The sequence below is a fragment of the Rhamphochromis longiceps genome, linkage group LG16, assembly GCF_057381845.1.
Source record: "Rhamphochromis longiceps isolate RC_006_pf linkage group LG16, R_longiceps_female_GT1.1, whole genome shotgun sequence".
Lineage (NCBI taxonomy): Eukaryota > Metazoa > Chordata > Actinopteri > Cichliformes > Cichlidae > Rhamphochromis > Rhamphochromis longiceps.
Window position 1 is genome coordinate 689778 of NC_140572.1, and position 18308 is coordinate 708085.

At 46.3% G+C, this 18308-nt stretch overlaps 1 protein-coding gene across 3 annotated transcripts in view; it reads right to left on the reverse strand.

The window, feature by feature from the left end:
- raph1a (Ras association (RalGDS/AF-6) and pleckstrin homology domains 1a) overlaps positions 1-18308 on the reverse strand; it is a 79328-nt gene that overhangs the window by 21641 nt on the left and 39379 nt on the right. For 2 of the 3 annotated variants that reach the window (XM_085385421.1, XM_085385420.1), the window contains 7 exons: positions 9499-9627; positions 9300-9408; positions 8760-8899; positions 8429-8671; positions 7305-7460; positions 6303-6473; positions 741-815 (listed from right to left, as the gene is read on the reverse strand). In XM_085385421.1, the coding sequence (XP_085241547.1) occupies positions 741-815; positions 6303-6473; positions 7305-7460; positions 8429-8671; positions 8760-8899; positions 9300-9408; positions 9499-9627 (1023 nt within the window). The remainder of the gene's footprint in view (positions 1-740; positions 816-6302; positions 6474-7304; positions 7461-8428; positions 8672-8759; positions 8900-9299; positions 9409-9498; positions 9628-18308) is intronic. The other variant, XM_085385422.1, reaches the window with a different exon arrangement.

Genomic DNA, 18308 nt, shown 5'->3' on the forward strand with positions numbered 1-18308 from the left:
AGCTTGTAAAAGCAGACACAGAAGAGTTGGCTGTCACACCTGCTTACCTGTGCTTGGTCTCATTATCAGAAGTAATCCTACATCCTCACAATCCCCAAGATTTTACAGTTACAGGCAAACAGGGCAAACAGAAAAGCACACAGGTGGGGTGTGCTCCAGCGACACGCTCACTGGTTTTTAGTGGATGTTTCACATCAGGCGAGGTTTCATAACTCAACATGCACACAGAAATAATGACATATTAGCAGGTACATACTGAGTTTATGACAACTTTGTCCTGTGTGGTCTTCACCTTCAAAGACTTGGTACACCAGTGAAACGCACATATGTCACACGTAGCACACGTCCAGTGAAGCAGCATTTGCCTTCACTCATACATGAAGCAAACCTTAATTCAAAAGTGTCTCTGCACTTGGCTGCAGGTACGACTGAAGGCAAACCAGCTTTTGCATCACTGTGACAAACACAAACCGAGCAGGTGCTGAGTGAGACGCACACACAGCAACATCAGAACAGCAACGGGAAGCATCCACAAAGCTGTGCAAAACAAGGCTCAAGCACAGAGTTAGAAAAGGAAGGCAAAGAGCGAGGTGAACAGAGTTAACAAGCACATCGCCAAAACTCTTGTTTTATCGTGCACATGCATGTTTATTTGACTTATGTAGAAGAAGGTGGAGGAGAGGATGGATGCTGACGCATGAGGGCAGAGGGGCAGTGTGCAGAAGTATGTGGGGTGTCACCTTGGTCAGTAGGTGAGAAGGTTTTCCCGCTATGTTTCTCAAAATCAGCGAGGTTTCCCTGTCCAAATACGAGTGCTTGAAAAAGAAAGAGAGAGTGCCGGTGAATCGATCTGCTGCTGATTGGTTGAACGTGGTAGTTTAGCAGAAAGCTCAATGGTCAGGCAGAGATCAGAGAGGGAAACCTGTGAAGGAGAACTGCACACACAGCAAACACATTAAAGCACTGATCAGCTCTTAATGGAAGGATATTACATCCCAGTGACCCGTGTGAGGTTAGCCCTGACTACAACCTGTTTATATGCAGTTTTCCCCGATTCGCCTATAAGTTCAAAAAGCTTCAAAGGTTACGCCTTTAACTTTCTTCATCTTAAAGTGTTTTTGTAGCATGTAGCACAAATACAAGGTTACTGCAGATATCAAGAGATTAAGACACATATCATGTGACAGTCATATGCAAAAACTTGTTTTCATAAAAACAACCCACACTGCCCACGGACACCTGCACTCACAAGTTCAGTTCAGTTTACTTATACAGGGAGTGCAGAATTATTAGGCAAATGAGTATTTTGTCCACATCATCCTCTTCATGCATGTTGTCTTACTCCAAGCTGTATAGGCTCGAAAGCCTACTACCAATTAAGCATATTAGGTGATGTGCATCTCTGTAATGAGAAGGGGTGTGGTCTAATGACATCAACACCCTATATCAGGTGTGCATAATTATTAGGCAACGTCCTTTCCGTTGGCAAAATGGGTCAAAAGAAGGACTTGACAGGCTCAGAAAAGTCAAAAATAGTGAGATATCTTGCAGAGGGATGCAGCAGTCTCAAAATTGCAAAGCTTCTGAAGCGTGATCATCGAACAATCAAGCGTTTCATTCAAAATAGTCAACAGGGTCGCAAGAAGCGTGTGGAAAAACCAAGGCGCAAAATAACTGCCCATGAACTGAGAAAAGTCAAGCGTGCAGCTGCCAAGATGCCACTTGCCACCAGTTTGGCCATATTTCAGAGCTGCAACATCACTGGAGTGCCCAAAAGCACAAGGTGTGCAATACTCAGAGACATGGCCAAGGTAAGAAAGGCTGAAAGACGACCACCACTGAACAAGACACACAAGCTGAAACGTCAAGACTGGGCCAAGAAATATCTCAAGACTGGTTTTTCTAAGGTTTTATGGACTGATGAAATGAGAGTGAGTCTTGATGGGCCAGATGGATGGGCCCGTGGCTGGATTGGTAAAGGGCAGAGAGCTCCAGTCCCACTCAGACGCCAGCAAGGTGGAGGTGGAGTACTGGTTTGGGCTGGTATCATCAAAGATGAGCTTGTGGGGCCTTTTCGGGTTGAGGATGGAGTCAAGCTCAACTCCCAGTCCTACTGCCAGTTTCTGGAAGACACCTTCTTCAAGCAGTGGTACAGGAAGAAGTCTGCATCCTTCAAGAAAAACATGATTTTCATGCAGGACAATGCTCCGTCACACGCGTCCAAGTACTCCACAGCGTGGCTGCAAGAAAGGGTATAAAAGAAGAAAAACTAATGACATGGCCTCCTTGTTCACCTGATCTGAACCCCATTGAGAACCTGTGGTCCATCATCAAATGTGAGATTTACAAGGAGGGAAAACAGTACACCTCTCTGAACAGTGTCTGGGAGGCTGTGGTTGCTGCTGCACGCAATGTTGATGGTGAACAGATCAAAACACTGACAGAATCCATGGATGGCAGGCTTTTGAGTGTCCTTGCAAAGAAAGGTGGCTATATTGGTCGCTGATTTGTTGTTGTTTTGTTTTTGAATGTCAGAAATGTATATTTGTGAATGTGGAGATGTTATATTGGTTTCACTGGTACAAATAAATAATTGAAATGGGTATATATTTGTTTTTTGTTAAGTTGCCTAATAATTCTGCACAGTAATAGTCACCTGCACACACAGATATCCCCCTAAAATAGCTAAAACTAAAAACAAACTAAAAACTACTTCCAAAAACATTCAGCTTTGATATTAATGAGTTTTTTGGGTTCATTGAGAACATGGTTGTTGTTCAATAATAAAATTGTTCCTCAAAAATACAACTTGCCTAATAATTCTGCACTCCCTGTACAGCTCAGCAGCAGCAGTATGTAGAAACTGTCTGCAGAGACCAGACTGAGCCGACTCTACTAACAAATCATGTCATCATGTGGGACGGACCCTGGGTGAAGTTTGAGGGCTTTTAAAATAAACTACAAAACAGTCACATGACCACAAAGCTCAGGAAACTACAAGTGCAAAGACACCAGTTAATTCAGGACTTTGGGCTGATTTTTGTGGCTCTCTGTAAAAGGTCTGTGTCGTCATTTCTGGATTTGAAAGCATGACATCAAACCTGCATTCTCTCAGAGTCAGCAGGAGGCAACACAAGCAGCAGTCCCACAGACGTCCAGTAATGGGCTCCAACACTAGCTAATACAAACCAGTGTGTCTCTTATTGAACATGGAGCATGTAGCAGGGTATTCTTACATGGACACGCTGTGGTGTCACAGCACCACGACGGTGATGGCAAAGAGCACTTAGTGTCAGGCAATCGGTGTCACAGTGGAGACTTTCAGGTTTTATGTGTCTCTGCAAATGTCAGCACATATTCTCTAAAGACCACAATAAAGACAGGAGCACAATGAGACTGTTGCTTTGGTTGCAGTTTTCCATCAAGGAGAGGAAAATGGTGCCAAACATGCTGAATGGATTCAAGGACAAACTGTTTAGTTTGCAGTTTGGGTAATAATGTGGGAAACGTGACATCAAGGCTAAATCATGTAAACAGAAACGAGTACAGTGAGTTGCAGCAGCCGTGCAGTAAAACAGTGTTTACGACTGAGTCACTAAATGTACAGTTTTACTCGAATTTAAAGGCAAAGCTAAGAAAGAAACTGCAGACACGTCTGTGGCGTGGTGAGACTTCCTGTCCATGAGCAGAGCCACCGCACCGAGTGTGAACTCTTTGACCAAACACACACCAGGAGGCACTTTCAACAATGACACAGGTTCTTTGACCTGCTATTTTGGGGTCATGTTAAAATGATGCGAACCCATCCTCTCTCTTCTCATCTTTATAATCTGATCACTGCACATTTGCTTCAATCTCTAGAAACTATTTTATAGAAAGCATTAGGTCTGTCGTGACAGCCGCAGATTAAAAATAATATTTAGGTCAGACACACATAACTGACCCGTCCACAGCGTGTGTGACAAAAAGAGCTGCTACCCAGAAACAACCAGATCAGGCATGTCCTGTCACATGTAGACAGGCGAGGCTGGAAACATGACTGGGATGTTAAATATTCTGAATGGACAGCTCTCAGGAATTATGACACTGTTAGAGCAGCTCAGTGTGTTTACAAGACGATAACAGACTCAATTTTCTAACAATAATAATCACAACTACTAAGTCAGCGTAATCTAACCAGAGTGCGTGGTGAACCCAAAGGTGTCTGATTGTGTAGTCATACACACCAGTTACAACACTGTTAGCGTCTCAGTACAACTCCATGCGTTACACTATAGACTAGCAGGTAAACGCTGACAGTTGATTGTTTTATCTAAAGTAACGTGACGTCATGCACTTAGTTAAAATGATGCTTTTAATTTCACCACATATAAATCTTCTGCACTGAAACACGTTAGCATTTAAAGCTGCTGCTGTTAGCGTGATGAAACACAACGTGACTGTTTTCACGAGTTCCAGACAAAGACTGAAGGATTTCATCCAAGTATTGAAACATGCTTTATATTCATGCTTAAGTTCGATTCCTGCAGCTCGTGTGCTTCAATCACAGGGTCACTGTTTTCTATCAAAGCTGATGATGTGTCACTGCCCAGATACTGACTTAACTGTGTTTCTACGATCGGACTTTCAAACATTCAACATCAATATATTTCTGCTGTGTGGTGAAAGAAAACAGGCAGGCGTGTCCTGAACTGAACCACAGTCAGGCTCCCACTAACTCAGAGCTCATGTCTGACTAACCTTTGTGCGTCCACGCGAGAGCAGCCATAACTAGAAAGTTCAATTTACTGAGTCCAGCGACGGGGTTATTTCTGCTGCCCACGGTCAGAGTGAGAGCCTCAGGGATTAGACTGCACGAGTCCCACTTTCTAATGAGCTTGTGGGAGAAATGCTCCGGCAAACACAGTACAGCACTTCTCCTCTTCCTCCTCTGTGTGTCTTTCTTCCTCAGCCCTCTCAGTATTTGGATGTTTTGTGTTGCTAACATGTCTTACTCTCACATGCTGACGCACTCTTGCTTCTTCCATTATTCTAATATTGTTTCTTCTCTGCTCTCTCAGACAAACTGGAGCAGTAGCCCCGTTTCCTCACAGTAACAGGGTGTGTTTGGTTTTTGTTAAACAAGGTGACAGCACTAACAAGGTTGGAGGTTCAACTTCCTCAGCAAGGAAGAAGAAGAAGCTGTTATTTGTGGTGGCATGTGCGCGTCACTGAAGCTTTTCTGTTGGAGCAGTGTGGATTATAAAAGAGGCGAGGACGAAGCCTGAAGCAGCACAAAGCATAACCCGACACACACCAGTAACAAACAGCCGACAAGGTTGTGTTGTTGGAGAGGAGACAGGGTGACGTTGCATCGTTGGTCCCAAACACTTTGAGTCTCATGGAAAAAGACGGCTGGTTGGTCGTTGGGGGTTAAAGGCTCCTTTTCACTGAGAGCACCGTCTCTGTCGTCAAACTTTGGCAGGCAGCATGAACCACAGCCTCCTGTCCCATCTGAACCATCGGCAGCTGCCAATGATCATTTTCAGTGTGGGTTCACCCAGTGCTCACCCACACTGCTGTATAGTGTACACTTCCACACTGTGTGGCTGTCAGGGCTTCAGCTTTCTTTGTCTTTAAGGAGAACATGAATCAGACTGACAGCTACACAACAGTCTCTGATCCATTTATCGTCAGTCTGAGTTTACTGAACAGACACGAGGCTGCAGTAACAATAAGGAGGCCTTAAACTAGTAACCTCACCTGGAACTGTTCAGCCAAGTCACACATGAAGTAAGGACAACTGCATTTATGCTGCCTCCTGCTGGGCTGCTAGAATCCATGTTTAAGGCTATTGGTGTTATTGTCATAATGTCCATCTTTTACATACAGTCTGTGGAAACGTCCATGCTGTTGGAAGTCTTCTGAAACTGCAGTGTACACGTTTTACACTCATCTCCAGCTGCAACACTAGAGTGATGTATGCATCCATTAATAATATCGTGCATATGATTCGTTATGAGCGTATTTTCACCCTCAAGCCACTAAAACTGCAGGAGCAAACTAAATGAACAGAACTTAGCTGTGTTTGGATTTCCTGAGCGCTCCGCATGTTCTTTAATTGTGTGTGTGTGTGTCGTGTAAATGCAGTTACTGTGTGATGTGCAGGTGTAATGCCAGGCAGTGAATATCTGTACTTTTAACCTCTAACCAACCAAAGGACCTCCTTGTTTGTGAGTTTACTGGTCATCACATTATCTACAGTAAGGTATCTTATGTTCGGCTACAGCAGCACAGGACCGTACAAACAGAGAGCCGTGTACCTCTGTGTTGGGATGACCTCGACCGGCTCCTTCTGCTGGGGGCGTCACTTGCTGGCCGTCTGGGTCAGCGCACAGAACGCTGTCCAGCGAGTCCATGGAAGAAGCCGAGTTAACGGAAACTCCGGATGCTGAGGTGATGGAGGAGCGTGACGAGTGGACAATCGAGCGTGCCTAAAGTGGCAAACCAGAAGACATAAGAAGGAGCAGAGAGGCCCTGTCATCGTCAGACCAGCTGGACACAAACGCTGGACAAGCCCGTAGAGATAATACGCTAATGAGCTTAAAACGCTGAGATGATGTGCTCAGACAGCAGTTTGCTGTTTAACTACTAACAAGCTGCTAGCTGCTCGTCTCAGAGTGTCTTTAAACACTAACCCTGAGCACAGGTCAGCACTTATGTTTACTCATGCTTTGCAGTGTGAGGTAGACCCAGTCCAGCCTGCAAGTAACCACGGCGAGCATTTCAAACAGACTGTGGTCACTGCAAACGAATCAACGTCTCTAAAGATCAGTCTACAAGTAAATGACTTGATGGGCTATTTAAATACTGAGAGTCACAGTGGTTTCTAATTCAAAACACTGAAAAGAAGAACGAAGGCCGTCCCGGGAATGTGTCTGCTATAAAAAAGGTTTAGGTACCCATGAAACGAGCGTTCATCCAACTACAGTCTCTGTGTAACAGAACTCTTGATGACAGACACTGTAAGCAGCACCGCTGTGTAACTGTTGCTTTGCTTTCATTAAACATACAAATATCTTTTATTTTATATGACACGGCTCCACGTAACCACAGCCAGGACACAGAAACCGAGTCTACGGGACTCGAGTTCCTCCTATAAAGCCTGCAGAACAGTGCAGAGCCATCGCGCTCACATCTGAGACCGATGACCAGTTCACTGAGCTGACTCCATCCTCCTGCTGCCGCTTTACTTCTGTCTTTCTCGTTTCTTTTGTTGCCTTTGTAACGCTGATGTTGTGATGAAGCACAAGCTCTGCTCTCACCTCGTGTTCGCTGACCGTGCCGACCGATCCCGTGCGTCGATGCTGCCTCTGAGAGGATCCGGGCCTTCGCATCGTGGCTGAGGATGCGAAGGAGGAGGCTGAGCTAAGAGAGTGGGAGGAGGTCTGACGAGCAGCTTCGTCCATACTGAGCGAAGCCTGAAGGAGACACAAACAGAAGAAATGAGAGGACAGACCGAGTACGTCTGCAGGAAGGGAGCACTTTGGTGGTGCTGTGGATGTGTCATCACTGACAGGTGATGCAGGTGGTGCTTGATGAATCCGCCCTTAAAGTTTTACCCACTAATATCAGGGCTGTGTCACATCTTATTGTTAGAAAACCAGAGAAATATTCAGATCTTACCTCAGGGTATCCAGGTGTGTATCCAGGACTGTCTTATGTTCAGGCCTAACATCTGCACACGCAAAAAACTAACTAGGAAGCATTTGGAGACCGACCCCCCCCCCCCCAGAAAAGCAGGAAAGGCCTTTATTTGCTGGTCAGTCACACGTCTGGCTTATCACGCTAAAGAGGAAACAGCGCTAACATCCTTAACTGGTCCAAGTGCTGGTTGGAACCTGAACCCTGAGCTGTGTTAAAGGCCACGGGAATGAAGGGAGTGGCAAAGATGACGTTCATGGCAGCACAGCGAACATGAAAGATGGATGTGGTCACTGTGACGCCACCTGTGGGTTCTGAAGCATCAACATGTCCACAGCCATGTTATTTTTTTGGAGCTCGAGGTGACCGAGGTGACAGTGGAGACAACCAAGCTGGCAGCTCGGGTACAAGCTGCATCAGCCTGCAGCTACAGCTGTCCATCACATCAGCCACGAGCATCCAAATGTTGTTAGGAAGCTGACACAGTCCACAGAGACCAGCCTTACATCTGTCGCAGGCTGCACACGTCTTTATCTGTGCTGTGAAGTCTGTGTGTTAAACTGTTGCACTGTGATGTCTGTGATACGACTATGACAGGAACAAACAGAAGAACGTGACCACAGCTCAGAGAAACAGGGCTCAGCCTCCAGCTGCCCTCCCCTCACTCTCTCTGCATCAAGTTAGGGTTGAGTTGAGTCCCAACACTTCTTTGTAATAAAATCAAATGTGTACTTTTTACTGTTACCTTCTCCAGCTGGGCTGTGATGTCATCCAGACTGAAGTTAGAAGCCAGGGCTGGTCTCCCCTGCTGCCCAGCAGGAGCTCTGATGGTGCCGGCCGGTGACGCCCTGGTGCTGCTGCTGCTGCTGCTCGCCCCACTGCTGCCACCCCCACCGCTAACACTGTTACTACCACTGCCGGCAGCACCGCTGCTGCCCCCTGCTGGCTGCTGCCGGCTGCTGCGCCCAGCTGGGGGCTTCTGGCGAACCTGGAGAGACGAGAAAAAAGAAAGCGTTAGCGTAAGAGGCGCAGTCGGTAAACGTACAGCCAGCGACAAGAGGGACGATTGTGCGTACCTTGGTATCGGTTATGCCCAGACGGGCCATGCTACCAGAGCTGTTTGGTTTGGCGTTGACGGTGCTGAGTTCCTGTTCGATGGAGCAGAGGTCGGCCATGAGAGCATCCAGATCCACATTCTCCCTCTGATTCAAGGCCTCTGCAGAGACAGAAGGATGTGAGGCAGGAACAAAGAGGAGGAAGCAGGCATGGCTGAACAAGAACAGACAAAGGTCAGCGACCTGTACGCAGAAGGTCGTTCATTATAGACTAGAATGACAACACGCTTTATGGTAACTGAAAATGTACCGACAGAGTTTATCTTTCACCAAACATCAGGGCAAATACATACGACAGAGAAAAGCACTTTTTTATTATGCTTTTAAAATGCAGATGAGCGAGCTGCTGAAACGTTTTACAGACGCACACTTGCTGATGATGTGTGTACGTCTGATTAGGACTTGGTTGTTATTTAATTGCTAAGGAAACAGTAAGGTGTGGGCTGCATTGTCCTGTGGGGGAAAAAGGAAAACAGGGAGAATAAAAATAAAATGTCTGACCGTTGATGTTATACATGGAGAATCTGTAGGAGAAGTTGGCTATGTTGGTCTCCTGTCTGAGCGGAGGCTTCTCCTGAGGTGGCCGTTCTGAGCGACCGTCATCCAGGCTCTGGATTGGCAGGCGAAGCAGAAAGGAGAGTGTTTACATGCAGCTGCATTTCTAACACAGATAAGCACGGACTGTTCATGCTCTGTGTACCTGTGTCAGCTTGTCCAGCTCTCCCAGCCAGGCACCAAACATCTTATCCAGGTCCTGGTCCTCCTTGTCACTGTCCTCCTCCTCCTCCTCCTCTCTGACCTCCACCTCCTCATCTGACAACTGATCCATCTGAGGATAAGAAGAGTCATGCTCATTAATGCTGCACCTGTGATCTCTGTGCTCCATCTGGTGGTCAATAGTGTGTACTACACCCTTCTTAAACCCTGTCTGAAGCTTGTTGTGTGAAAGCTGCAAATTCAGTGCAAGTGGTTAACGTGTAATAAATCGACGGGCAGCAGGAATCCGGCTTCAAAGAGTCCAGCTGGATTCAGTAGACAGGATGGACTCTGACGTCCCTGAGACGTTCATCGTTTCCTTTGGGATTTTCCAACAATTCAAATGCACATTAGAAGCTGCTCAGAATATATTTGTAGTCTGATAATCTCTCAGATTGGAATTATTAAAATGTCTCAGGAAATAATCCCTGCCCCAGCACGCCTTTAATAAGCCCAAATGATGGTTAGTGACCCTCTTACAGATAACCAGTAAATGGACTAAAGTTTAAATGATGAGGCTATAAGACGAGTGTGAGCCAGTAAGAACTGCAGTCAGCTGTTACACTGTTTGGTCCTTTGACCTTCAGTCTCTGTTGTGCCCATCTTGATATGTTTGACATTGTGGTCAAAAACAACATTTTCTATAAATTACTTAAAGAGAACTGTTTAATTTCTCGACCCCTTTGAGTCTTATTCACAGGAAGAGTTGGAGCGGTTTGTTTCCACAGAACTAAAGAGTCCGAAGCCAGAAATGAAAATACCGGGGAAAGGTTAAGAGAGATTAACTGTCTGTGTCCCCAGACAGAGAGCGAGGGAGCGTTGCTTTGATTAACGTCTCTCAGAGTTATTTAAATATACTGAGAAACAGATCAGAGACACGCAGCAGCTGTTAAATACTTTGCTGACAACCAGCAGCAAACACATCTTATTGTAATGAAACCAATGCTCCAACGGTTTATCAAAGTAAAACCATGACCTGCAACCAAACATCGATTTAGTCATCAGGCTAATTCCAACTACAAGCTCATTTCTTTGGTAAATAAAAATACTGCTGACAACAGTTTAGCTGAATGAGTCGCTTAACTTTGAAGAGTATTCTAAGAAATAATTGCTTTTATTCGCCAGAGTTACACAAGTATCACATGAGCATTTATGTCAGAAGCTAATAGTCAGAAGATAGCTAGCATAAAAACACAGTACCAATATTAGAAAGGTATCATGACACATTAAAATAATCATACCTTGTTTTATTTGCACTGACACTCACGACACCCATATTAACACAGCATATACAGAATATGGGAAAGCCCTCAGACCATGAATACAACTAACCTAGCATCTCATGGTGGACCCGCTAACGTCAAAGACTGTCTGGCTACATGATGAGATATCAACCCAATGCAGGAAAAACTGGAAAGTTGTGTAAAATGAAAAGAGACATAGAAAGAAATGATTTGCAGCTCTCAAAAACCCACATTTATTTCATAAAACAACAGCGGAAATGTTCAAACTGACATGTTTTATTATTTCATTGAAAATATGATGATTTTGAAGTCGGCTCAAAAAAAGTTTGGAATGAAGCATAAGGACGGAAAGTAAGTGGTGCTGAAATGAGCTGCAGGAACATTTGTCTCGATCGTGGCTCAAGAGTTGGGAGTTTGTCTTGTAATCGGAAGGTTGCCGGTTCGAGCCCCGGCTCAGACAGTCTCGGTCGTTGTGTCCTTGGGCGAGACACTTCACCCGTTGCCTACTGGTGGTGGTCAGAGGGCCCGGTGGCGCCAGTGTCCGGCAGCCTCGCCTCTGTCAGTGCGCCCCAGGGTGGCTGTGGCTACAATGTAGCTGCCATCACCAGTGTGTGACTGTGTGTGTGAATGGGTGGATGACTGAATGTGTAAAGCGCTTTGGGGTCCTTAGGGACTAGTAAGACGCTATACAGGCCATTTACCATTTTGTATGTAACTGTAACTGGTCACATGTCAGCAGCACGACTGGGTTTCATCGACTACATAATATGCTCAGTGCGGCGAATCTGAAAAAATCTTTGTGTGGAAGACACGAGGCCTAAACTCCATATTGGATGTGGATGATCTTTGGTCCTTCTGGCAGCACTGCATTAAAACATGATTCAATCATAGAATCATTGCATGGGCTCAGACTTCCAGACATCTGTGAACACAGGTCATCGTGCCATCCATGAGTGGAGGTCAAATGTCTGTCATACAAAGAAGAGCCTGATCCAGAAATCCTTTTATCAGGGCCAATGCTCGTTTAAGGTGGACCAGAGAAAAGCAGAAAACTGCTCTGAGGTCAGACAAATCAAAATTTAAAATTCTTTTCAGAAAAAAAAACCACGAATGCTGTGTCCTCCGGACTAAAGAGGAGCGGGACCGTCGGGATTGTCATCAGCCTGAGGTCTGATAGTACGGGGGGTGCATCAGTAGATTTTAGAGCAACACATGCTCAGACAACATTTTATTCAGGGAAGCTCATGAATATTTCAGCAAGAGAAACTTCAAACTGCATCTACAAGCTGCTTTGAAACCCACTGCCACCCTAACTGCTGTTCAGCTGTTCTCCCCACCTCTGGCATGTATGCATGCAGAAGGAGTCACTCTCTCCCTACATCACACTTCTAAGACCAGCTCATAGCAGGGCAGAAGGCCACAGAGAAGATCAACACACGCAAACATAAAGCGCCTTGAGACGACTGTTGTAAATTGAACATCAATGCAAAGGAAAACAGTCTTATTTTGACTGTAGGGATCTCGACTCTGCCGTTTCTAACGTCACACTGAAGGTAAATGAAATCATCATAGTTGATATTACACACTGTTCTTTTCTTTTCCAGTACATGTGAAAAAACTGTCTTTTGGTAAAGATTAGCTGTGAAGTGAAGCTGCACATACAGCTCATCGAGTTGTACTCAACAGTGACAGTGTTGCAGGCCTCCTATAAGCAGCTCCTCCAGCTCTCCACCCAGACAACCCCACAGTGCTGCCCAGGGCACAGTATGCTATTCCTGGAGCGCTGCTTACTCGTCACCACTCTGCCCCCTTTATGGAGATACATAGCCAACCAACACACACACACACACACACACACACACACACACACACACACACACACACACACACACACACACACACGCGCGCGCGCGCACACACACACACACACACACACACACACACACACACACACGGGTATGAGGAGCGCTGCTACAATTAGATCCCTGTGGTTAGCAAGGTCTGTCATTTAGACAAGTGTGTGTGTGTGTGTGTGTGTGTGTGTGTGTGTGGGGGGGGGGGGGGGGGGGGGGGGGGGGGTTGGGGCTGCTGAGGGACCAGAGGAGCGCTGTGAAAGCTCTCACAGCTGGACTCTTCTGCAACAATCTGCTGTTTCCATGCAGCCAAAGGTTGGACAGTCTCCTCTCATCAGGTCTGACTCAGCTTGGGTTCAGCTTATCTGATGCTCTGACATCTGGTCACTGCACCACATATTTTAAATGGAGGAAGAAGACGTAAGACCACACTGTCACACAACGCTGTTGCCGTACATTGAAACTGCGTCAGGATAGTTTTAAGGATGAATCATTAGGTATTTCTGCACAAAGAGTTCATTCGTCTAAAAATAAGCCTGGAATCAATATCAAAAGTCTTAAATGTGCTGTTACAATTATTTTTCTCTGACACTCAAAAACTGATTCAGGGTCCACTGGTGAGTCAACGGCGTCACACCAATTAGAATATTAGTTACAAAGCTACCAGGCAGACTGTCACCGTGCTTCATGTTCATCTTTACAATGCTAGTAGAGAACAGTTGCATGTACAAAGCACTTATTTGACCACCATGTGTGTCGGCCTCTTTCCGGAGAGTCTCCAAACTCATTCTGGGATCAGCGGACATGAGCACGTCCCTGCTGGATGTTAGCTTAGCTTCACACCAGGAGCAGCAGGCTGAGGAGCTGTGTCAGGCTACTGGTCGCCCACTATGGCTCGTTCTGGCAGCACCGTTTGTGTCAGCCGGTGATCAGCTGATCACGGGGCCGGGTTTAAAAGAGAGACACGCCACCCACCTGTTCGCCGCTCAGACATTGTTCTCTTCATGTCAGGAGCTCCGAAATTTTGCCGATGTCAGTCTCCGCCTGATTCAGCAACCGTGAGTGTTTTTCCCTTCGATCCTTTTTCTCAACCCGGCTCCACTCGCTCTCCGTCTGTAACGCCAGTTCTGAAGCCACGCTTCGTGCACTGATCGTTACTAGAATAACTGCGTGTCTGTTCCAACCCTAGCCAGCCCGCCACACGGGCACGCCGAACTACTGTGTGTAATTCGCCCGATCGTGACAGTTTGTAAAAAGCAAAAGGAAACCACTGAGTAAATACATATATGAATAAAGATAATAATAAAGAAATGGTGACCAGAGGGTCCGTGTGAAGCCTGATTCAGAGTCCATTGGCGAGTCAACGGCGTCGTTGCCATTCTTGCTCATGCTGGTGCTTTTGTCTTCATTACTCTGTGGCTCTTTTCCTGTGTCGGCTGATAGAAACAATAAAAACCTGATATTTTTCCCCTCGAGTATTTCGGTGGCAAACATATTTGTCCCTCAAGTTTCTCACTCCAGAAATGTGCTGACATTTCTCGATCCTATGACTCTTTATCCTGAGACAGTGATCATTATTCTCTCACAGATCAGTCTGAACTGAGATGGAAACACCTGACGTGTGACATGATGTCAGGTAAGGCCGTGGGGTCTCAGAGGGGCTTGCAGGCGTAGCCTGGGCTTATCTCACTTGTTTTCAGTTCGTTTTGTACATTTTAGTCATCATTGCTTCGGTTCTTGCTTCTGACCAGTTGTTAGCCAGTGAGTCAGCAGATTCAAAGTGACATCACAAAATCTGGCTTTAAAAACGCCAAAATCAAAACACCAGTGTCCTGCTGTGCACCAGTACAGTAGGAGACTGGGACTGATTTAAAACAGCAAACGGCTGGTGCCTTTACTTTTTTAAATATCTGTCATCACATCATGAAGGAGGTATGACTGCACTGCACGGCTACATGTAAGTGTCGTGTAAAAAGATGAGAGAGCACGATGTCAGCGTCCAGCTTGGCTGTACTCTCTCCACCCTCCAGCATCGGCATGCTGTCAAGTGCACCTTCAGGTGGAGCCTTAAAAACAGCTCTGAGTCAAACAGCTGAGACAGCAACTCATTGTGATGGGCTGTAAGTGTGTGTGTGTCTGTGAGTGTGTCCAAAGTAAACAGTAATTACTGTGCTGCTGTAGCCACACTCCTCCTGTGTGTCACAATGAAACCATGCAATCATCTCCCATCCTCCCTTCTTCATGTCTCTCCCTCGTTTATTGTCCCCCTCCTCCCTCGCTCCCCCATCCTCTCCCACTTGTCTGTTACAATTTAGAGGGAGTGAGACAGTGTTTCTCGATATCCTGTAGAGACGACAGCGCCCTCACATGAGCAGGACGTCACTACAGTGTGAACGTTGCGCTGTTACACGATGCATGCACAGCTCAGCATGCAGGCAGGTGTCTAAGCACACTGGTGCTGAGAACGCTGCTCACCCTGAGTTGTCTCTAACGAGGAACTGTGCCCGTTCTTATTATAACTGTACTTACTCACAGAGAGTTGCTATTTCAAAGCTAATGCTAGCTAGAGTCCACTAGTCTGTATCGACCTTCTGGCTCTCAGCACAACGCAGACCAACAAAGTGTCTTCATGAAGACAGAAAGCAAAAAGCTGCATGGGATCATTCAGCATATTAGCGAGCTGAGGTCAGTGTTGGCTTTGCGTTCAGCGCTGAATCCTACTGCACGTCTTTGGCCGCAATAAAACTGACATTTTTTAATTTTTTGGACATTTAGACAAAAGATGCTGTGAGATGAGACGGACAGCACAACGACCTCAGAGCTTTTATCTTGTTTCCAGCAAACTCCAACGACGCCACGCCCTGTAACCAGCTGGCAAACACTACAAATCATTACAGACGGGAGGGGCCTAAACCTCTCGCCCACAGCGTTAAATAACAGACGAGAGCAGAAAGATGACTTCCTAACGCTAACATAGACAGCCCCTCCCAGACCTGAAACTGTAGAGCCAGTGTTCAGGCTTGTATGTCTGAGGATACAAAGGCCCATCTCCCTCTAGGACGCACCAGGGCGGCCTCAGACAGCGAATGTCAGGCTCCTTCTGGACGTCTGCTTGCCCTCCAGTTTTCTGTGATTGAATTGCACTATGCAGCAACAATGCAGAGTCTGAGTGCTCTTAACAAACTCATAAGCACACTAGGACTAAAGAGACGAAAGGAAAGGAGAAGGAGGGAAAAAGGTGAGGACACCAGAAGGATACAGGAGAGGCAGAGAGAAAGGGAACAAGTGGAGAACGACACAAAGTGAGAAGAGATAAGTGGAAATGAGGCAAGGAGGAAGGAGACAAGGAAATGAGTGAAGAGGAGGTGAGTAAACAGGGGAATGACAAAAGGAAACTGAAAGTGAAAAAAGGAGAAAAAGAAATGAAATGAAGAGAGCGATGAGAGGAGACGAGTTCAAAAGGAGGGAAGAGGAGACAGAGGGTTCCAGTCCTTTATGACTTCACCAACAGCTGCTGTCTTAGTGCCCTTGAGCAAAATGCTGCATCTGTACTGGCCAGTTCCAACTGTGGCAGCGCAACAACTGGTCTGCTGCCATAACAGAGCAACAACAGAAAAGCCTTTACAGACCCCTCCAGCTCCAGTGCATTCAATGTGGCTCGTTCCCACGGCTCTATATCAGGACATCAAACACACACACACACGCACACACACACACACACACACAGAGGACGGTATTTTTAGGCCTGCTTGTTGGGTTTGTTGGGTTTCTGTGAAGCGAAGCTATAAATCAGGTCCAGAGAAACGCAGCAGTGAGTAAATCCGGGTGGGACTCGTTCCTCTGTGGTGCTTGCTGATGGTGCACTCACACTAAAAGGCTCCCTCAACAGCTTCAAACGCACAGCGCTGTCTAATTACCACACTTACAAGCACAGTTCACTTTTTCTTGAGATATTTCAGTCAGGGCCGGGTCGGTCCAGAGAAGATGCACATCTGAAACTGCGGTCCCCGGACCTCCAGCGGTCCGCGAGTCATAGCTTGTGCATCATCCAGGGTTGAGCCAATTAGGACACTGGACAAATATTTTAATCAAGCAATGCAAAAACCAAACCAGCTAAAATTAGAAACAGTTACCTCGAGTTTTGCTTCCATCAGAACGATGATTGAAGAGTTTTATCAGCGGGGCGGGTGGTCCTAGGAAAGTCTTTATCCCCAGTAAGGGGTCCCTGGGCTAGGGTAGCTTAAATAGTTCACCCTATACAAGAGCTTCCAGTTTGATGGGTTTGATCATGGACAAATGCAAACGGTATTACTAAAGTCTAGAGTCAAAGCTGATTCAAAGCAAACAGAGGTGATGCTTCCGTCTCAAATCCAGGATCTTTGAGCAGATTTGTTCGAGTCATGTTTTCGGGATGTCTCTTCCTCACTTCCTCTCTTAACTTTGCCCCTAACATTTCTGCCAAAGAGGATCGTGCTGACGATGAGATCAGTGTGAATGATTTTACACTGTGTGTGTGTGTGTGTCAGAGTCTAACGCTGGTTCTGTAGTGAGGCTCTCCCACAATGCTGCCTTCATATGACAGACGTGTATACTGGGAGTCTCCCAGTTTGTCTAACATGGAAACCAGCCATGTTTCAGCTGTGAGTTAGCATCATTTACTACAGTGAAGGTTAAATACGAGGCATCGGGCACAGCTGTGAGTCAGACTGATGCGAGCCAGGCTTCCTGTGATCCACACACGTTTACCCCAGAGTGTGGTGAAGGATGCTTTCTGTTTACTCTGGTTCTATGTGCATCGTTGTGATGGTGCCAGAGTCGTCTGCAGCTCTGCTAACAGCACAGGAAGCACACTCAGAGTCATTAGTTCACAACACTCAGCAGCGCGGTGAGGCGACATGATGATTATTAGCCTCGCTCTCCTTTCAAAAGCTCCCTCACAGCTCGGAGGTCATTTTAAAACTCGCTACCATGACAACATGTAAACAAATATCTAATCAACAAACGGCAGCAGCTCAGGCATCGTTGTTGGTGTCAGATGGTCTGAGATTTCAGGTCCCTCGTTAGCACCACAGGGCAGAGGAGACTTGGTAGACAGGTCTGAGCTAAAAGGAAGTAACTTTAACACTCAGTACGACCACAGCATGAAGAAGAGCCTCTCTGCATGCGCAACACGTCCACACCACACTCACAGCTAAAAATTCACAGACTCACCAAAACTGGACAACAGAAGATTGAAAATGTTTCCTGGTGTGATGCGTCTGAATTTCTGCTGTGACATTTGTCCAGTAAGACCAGCATGGACTCATCCCGTCCATGCTGCTGGTGGTGTGGGGATGTCGTCGATGGCCACGTCCACCCACAGACACACGTCGTTTTTCTATCGATCCAGCTAATATTATTAGATAAGACGTTTTCGTTGCTATGCAGACGACACCAGCTGCTATCTGGATGAGGCCGAGGGGTTTCTGACACAACCCCAGAAGGGAATCTGTGTCTCCAGCTGCAATCGAACAAGTGAATACGTTCACCTCTACACCAGTGGCTCCCCAGTTTCCTACTTTAACCTCTGCTCACCTCTTGGACTCTCATCTCATCTGGACTCTGACCTGAATAAATACAAACTGAGTTACAAATGTTAGAAACAATAAAACAGCTGG